The 6,340-nt window shown below is 58.6% G+C and overlaps 1 protein-coding gene across 1 annotated transcript in view; it reads left to right on the top strand.

Moving 5' to 3' along the window:
- Positions 1-6,340, top strand: part of ARHGEF17 (Rho guanine nucleotide exchange factor 17) — a gene marked incomplete at its 5' end in the record, with an annotated part of 58,482 nt that overhangs the window by 34,166 nt on the left and 17,976 nt on the right. The window contains one exon of the mRNA XM_024761989.1: positions 4,145-4,222. Coding sequence (XP_024617757.1) covers positions 4,145-4,222 — 78 coding nt within the window. The remainder of the gene's footprint in view (positions 1-4,144; positions 4,223-6,340) is intronic.

Genomic DNA, 6,340 nt, shown 5'->3' with positions numbered 1-6,340 from the left:
GGGCCCGGCCGCCGCCATCAGATCGACGCTGGAACTGACACCGCGCGACCGCCGCTGCGGCCCGGCTGAGCCCCCGGAGGGAGCGTCGGTGGGAGGGAGGGGGCCCGTAGACCCCCGCCGCCCCGGCGCCCCTGCCCCGGCGGCAGGCCGGCCGCATGCTACAGATGGTGAAGACCCTGGCCCAGTTCACCATCGCGCTGGAAGACATGCGTGATCTGGGCCCAGCCGCCGCCTCCGCCTCCGCCTCCGCCTCCGCCTCCGGGGAGCCCGCCGGAGGGAGCAGCAGCGCTGACGCTGCTGAGCCCGGGGAGGCCCAGGTACGGGGAGGGGGAGGGGCAGCGAGGGACCAGGGCCAAGGTCTAGAGCTCAGATGACCCTGACTGGGGGAGGCACCGGCAGATGCTGGGGCTCAGGGCCGGAAACTTTGATCCGGCACCCCAGCCGCCTGGCCGTGGGGCTGGGGGCTCAATGACCAGTGATGGGGGCAGGGAGATTGAAGGTTTGTGAGGAGCCCTGGCAGGGGTGGTGTAGCTGGCAGGACGCTGAGGTTTGGTGCCAGCAGAATGCAAACTTGGGATGGCAGAAGGGCTAGCCAGCTCAGCGGGGGTGGGAGGCCTGCACCCTGAGACCAAGCCTTGGCAAGGCCTAGTGGCACTAAGCATGCGATATAGGTCTGCGTGGAGGCAGGGGCTGTCACCAGGGGTATGTATCCTGGACCCATAGGCTCAGGGAGAGGTTTTTTCCAGCCTCCATCTCAGGCCTGAGGCAATCCCCAGATGAATGTATGCGCTGGGGGGTAGGAGGTAGTCAGTTTTGCGCCCCTCCCCCTTGCCATCCTAACCCTGCCACTGGGCTCGCTGGGCCTGGGTGGTGTCATGCTGGGGTGGCAGTGGTGGTGTCCCCATTCCTGGCTCGGTGGTGTGTTCCCCTGCGGGGGAGGGGGAGGCTTCACAGGCTGTCTCTATGCCTTTGTGTGTCTCTCTGGAGCTGGACTCTGATTGTTCCACTCTCCTGGGCTCCAGTGAGGACTGTGGTTTTGTCCTCCTCCCCGTGCTGTATTGTATGTATCTCTCTCCACTGCCTCAAGTCTCTGGACTGAAGGACCTGGTTCTCAGCCGGGTGACTTGGCTGCATTTTTTTTCTCTTTGCGGGGAGTCTGGTCTTTACGGCTTCTCTGCGTGTACACGTATCTCTGCCTTCACGCCGTGTATAGAGGAGTCTCGGGCTTTGGGTCATGATGTCCCAATTATACTTGTAGGAGAGGCCCTCCTCTGTCTTCCTGCGTGACATGCCTTTGGCCCCGTATCCCTCTCCCCCTTCAGTGCCCCATGCAGCGAAGGTCTGCGGATGGGGCTGTTGAGGGGTGAGAGGCTCTGGGGGAGGCTGGGCCGCCCGGGCTGTCCCGCCCAGAACAGGTGGGCCTGCTGACCTGGCTGACAGCTGCATTGCCTGCCTCCCGCTTGCCCTGGCCCCCAGCCCCACCCCCACTCACACTCACACCCGTGTCTGGGCACGTGTGGAAGGGGTGCTGGATGCAGTGACAGGGAGATGGCCTTGTTTTCCGTACCTCTACCTAACAGCTGAGTGACAACCCACTGAGCTTTCAAGCAGGGAGGAGGCTGGGAAAGGCGGCTGTTGCGGCGTCAGCCTCCCTGCGTGAGTTACCCCAGCCCCGGGCCATGAGGCCCAGCAGCAGCCCTGCCTCCCTTAGGAGGCCTCCCTGCCCATGACCCTCACTGCTGGGCCTGGCAGGGCTGGGCTGGGAAAGTGAGGTGGAGGGTGGTGGCTGTACCACCCAGTGCTGAGCCTGGCCTGGTCCTACCGTCAGGGGGCTCCCTGTTCAGCAGGGAGACGGATGTCGATGAACAGCCTCGCTGAGGCAGAGAAAGAATGGACCTGAAAGGCCTGGTGTGTGGAGAGAGCTGCCCCGCTCCCCAGCTCCTTGCTTTCCCAGCCCTAGGAGGAAGGTATTATTTGTTCCATTTCATAGAGGAGAATGTGGAAGCCCAGATGGTTAAGTGACCACCCAAGGTGACACAGCTGGTAAGGGCCAGGCTGAGGACCCTGTGGCCCATGGCTGGCTGGTCAGAGTGTGAACTCCGGATTCTTGGGCCCGAAGGCTCAGCTTGAGGGGGCTGAAGAGACTCAGGTCCCTGCTCTGCCAGTCACTGGCTGTGTGACCCCAGACAGGTCAGGTCACTTCTCTGACTTGACTTCCTCACCTGTGAAGTGGAGTTGACAAGTCCTGTCACAGAGCTATGAGGGTGAGGCTGAAATGAGGCCATCCATATCTGTGAAGTGCTGAGGTGTCCCTGCAGGAGATGGGGCATCTGGGCCTTTCCTTGGGAGGCCCTTCTGGCCCTTGATGCTCTCCCAAGCTCTCCATCCTAGGGTGGGCCTAACTGGTGCTGCCTCCTACTGGAAGCTGCCCCGGTTTTTTTAAAGGCCTCAGAAGCACTGAGGATAGATGGTCTGGCTGTAGCTGGGGCTCTGAGGCAGGGTTCAGTGCCTTCTCACCCATCAGAGCACAGGGCTGAGGGGTGGGGCAAGGCAGCCTCTTCCCCTCCCCCAAGGGGGTGTCATTCACACCCCCACCCCTGAGTTCCTAGCAGAGGAGACCACTTTTCTAAGTATGCCTTGTCATAGTACAGGCTTGGGGACAGGCATGATCCCTGAGTCCCTGGGTCGGGGCGTGGGGGGACCTAAGGTGTCCGCAAGCAGAGGGATGAGCAGTGGCTGGATCAGGCAGGCTGGACCGGCCCGGCACTTGGGCACACTCGGCAGACATACCCTGGGTGCAGTAGTGACCAAGGCAGCTCCACTGGTTGAGTCCCTACCCTGAGGGGCTCCCAAGGGTGGGGACTAGAAGGGCTGAGCCCTTCTAGTCAGACATGGACAACCCACCATGGCACTGCCACATGCAAAGAGCATCCACGCAGACTAGCAGGCCTTGATGGCTGGAGCCCAGACTCCAGCTGAGGCCAAGCTGAGGGGACTGGGAGGGAGAGTGGAGAGGGAAGTATAAGCCCCAGAGGTCTGGGCCCTGGGGAGTTTGGGACCTTGCTCAGGACCACTCCAGGGCTTGGAGGAGACCTAGAGTGGAGTCCTTTCCTGGGAAGGGCATCTGTTGGAGGTGCGCCCCCTGGGAAGGCTTCCTGGAGGAGGAGCGGGCCAGAGGCATAGAAACTGGTGGCAGGGGGCAGTAGGTAAGCTGAGTCCCAGGGGGTGGAACACAGAGAGGGCATCCTTAGACTGACTTCCAGCAAAACCTTCCCACAGAATATGGGCTGCCCTGTCAGGGATATGCACCTTGTCCCTGGGTGTGTGGGTGCAGAGTCTGGGTGACCCCTTAGGGACTCCATAATGCAGATCCTCAGAGCCTCAGCATGGAGGTGTTGATGCCTGGATCTCCTTTTCCTCATCCTTAAAATGGGAAGAATAATCACATATACCTCCCAGAGTGGTCGAAAGGGTGAAATAATGCACACTGCTGAGAAGAGTGGCTGGTGTGGAGTAAGGCTCAGGTAGCCTCTTTTACTGAGTGAACTGGGATCCAGGCTTGTCTGAGAGTGGCTGAGCCCTGCCCGCACCTTGCTTCATGACATTCAGCACTGACTTTACCTCTCTGGGCCACCTTTTCTTCATATGTAGCAGGAGGTGACATTTTTGACTTTCTGGAATGGTGTGAAGCCCAAGGTAGGGACTGACCCCACAGTGCTGAGCCTGAAGGTGGGGTTTTCAGAGTTGGCAGCTGGAGTGGGGGGTGGCCTGGAGGCATTGACTTTCACAGATGTGAGAAGTTATTGGGTTTTTTGGAGTTATTTTCAGGAGCCCAACAGGGGAGCCAAGAAGTAAACAGGAGAACTCCAGATCGGCCAGTAGCTGTGGGGATGGGAGCAGAGGGGCAAGCGTTGAGGGGCACAGTCCGGGGAGGCAGGCATTTGAGTTGCAGGAGGAGGCACTGCCTGCAGGGGGAGCACATGAGCACAGACCTGCAGAGTGGGGGTCCAGGGTGCTTTGCGGGGAGGACAGGCCTTGAAGACCGGGGAGAGGGCATGGATGGGCTCTCTGGGCCCGTGTGACTGAAGGTGGTGGGCGTGAAAGGAACAAGGCACTGCTCATCCTCTGCCTTCTGTCCCCCCAGGACATGCGGAAGCATGTGACCATGACCCTGCTGGACACAGAGCAGTCGTATGTGGAGTCACTGCGCACCCTGATGCAGGTGAGGCTTGAGGCTGCCCTGGCCTGGGTCCCTGAGAGCAACCATTCTGAGTCTAGGTGGCTGTCAGACATGTGGGAACAAACCCATTTTGTGGACAGGGGACTGAAGTTAGAGAGGAATGACCCTGGGGCATCCCATTCCTCCATGGGAGGAAGCCCCCTCCAGGGCAGGAGAGAATGCGGGAGGGGCCTTAATGCTGGTGTGACCGGGGCACCCCAGGGCAGATGCTCCCTCCTCCTACCGTCCTTCCACCCACCTTGGCAGCCCTGGGTCTGAGCTTGGATCTGTGAATCCCCTCTGGTTCCCCACCCCCTGCCTTCACTTTATTCATTGACTGGAAAAATATTGGTTGAATGGAATTAAATGTTAGCACCTGCTTTGTGCCAGGCCCTGTTCCAGGTGCAGGACACACAGGGATGAATAAGAGATAAGCCTCTGCCACAGGAGCTGACAGTCCTGCTGGGGACATAGTTGAGTATATGGGCTCTCAAGGCATCAGGGGGCGCCGGGGAGGTGTGGGGTCAGGGAATTTTCCCTGGAGGAGGTGCTGGCTTCCTCCTACCCTGCCTCTCAACAGCAGGAACAGCATGTGCAAAGTCGAGTAAGGAGAGGCCTGGCACTTTCAGGGGTCCATGTGGCTGGCACAGAGCACAAAGGGTCAGTCCTGTGGTGACACTGAGGGAGGGAGCCAGCAGAGCTCACGTGGTGGGGACCCTCGATCCCAGGAGGAGGGTTTGGACTCTACCAAGCGCCCTGGAGACTACCGAGAGGCTTTGAGCAGGGGTGATGTGTAGCCTCCCTCATGCTTTACAAAATCTGTCTGACTGCTGGGAAGAGGGGTAGCAGAAGAGGAGGCTAAGGCCACTGAGGTCAGGCAGGGGAGGAGAAGCCACGACCAGGCCAGAGGCTGCAGGGAGGGAGAGTTGGGGACAGACATTTAGGAAGTGGACTGGTCGGGCCAGGCATGGTAACTGGTTGGCTGTGTGGGGCAAGGTGGGGAAGCCCGGGGTGATGCCTGGGCTCTGGCCTGGGCGATGAAGGCACTAGAGGAGCGCTACCTAGAACAGGTGGGGCAAGAGGGTGAGTTCAGGTTCAGATGCGTGGGTCTGGGAAAGCCCAGGATCTGGGATGGACTTGTGGGTCTGGGGCCCAGGATAGAAAGCGTGGGTCTGTGCTGAAGTGGGGCCTGGCAGTCATAGTTGAGGACAGGTTTGTCAAGCCGCCTGGGCAGAGCGAGAGCAAAGGGTGGAAGGGAGAGCCCTGGAAACATTCAGAGTGTTCATTCATTCACTGCACAAATCCGCAACGAGCGCCTTCTGCGTAGCAGGCAGCGTTCCCTGGGGGGTTCAGCAGTGAGCGTGAGGGGTAAGGTCCTGTCTCCTGGAGCTCACAGTCTGTGGCAGAGACTGACAGTAACCAGGCAGACCATGCATGAGGACAAATGGTGATGCAAAAGTGCACGGAGAGTATACTTAGTGTATTTTTCAACCTTAAAAAGGAAGGAAATTCTGACACATGCTACAACAAGTTCTTTGACATTATGCTAAGTGAACTAAGCCAGTCACAAAAGGACAAATACTGAATGATTCCACTTACATGGGGTACCTAGAATGGCCAAATTCATAAAGACAGAAAGTAGAATGGGGTTGCCAGTGGCGGGGGGAAGGGGAAATGGGGAGTTGGTGTTTAATGGGTACAGAGTTTCAGTTGGGGAAGATGAAAAAAAGTTCTGGAGATGAATGGTGGTGATGGTTCCATAACATGAATTTTCTTTCTTTCCTTTCTTCCTTCTTTTTTTTTCTCTCTCTCTCTTTCCTGTGTTGGGTCTTTGTTGCTGTGTAGGCTTTCTCTAGTTGCGGCGAGCGGGGGCTACTCTTCGTTGCGGTGCGCGGGCTTCTCATTGTGGTGGCTTCTCTTGTTGCGGAGCACGGGCTCTAGGCCCACGGGGTTCAGTAGTTGTGGCACATGGGCTTAGTTGCTCTGTGGCATGTGGAATCTTCCTGGGCCAGGGCTCAAACCCGTGTCCCTTGCATTGGCAGGCGGATTCTTAACCACTGTGCCACCAGGGAAATCCTGACATGAATGTACTTTAATGTGGGCATACTGAACTGTTCACTT

The sequence above is a fragment of the Neophocaena asiaeorientalis genome, unplaced genomic scaffold (genome assembly GCF_003031525.2).
Source record: "Neophocaena asiaeorientalis asiaeorientalis breed wild unplaced genomic scaffold, Neophocaena_asiaeorientalis_V1.1 scaffold263, whole genome shotgun sequence".
Lineage (NCBI taxonomy): Eukaryota > Metazoa > Chordata > Mammalia > Artiodactyla > Phocoenidae > Neophocaena > Neophocaena asiaeorientalis.
Note: the sequence above shows the minus strand (reverse complement) of the source record. Positions and strands in the feature narration are given on the sequence as shown.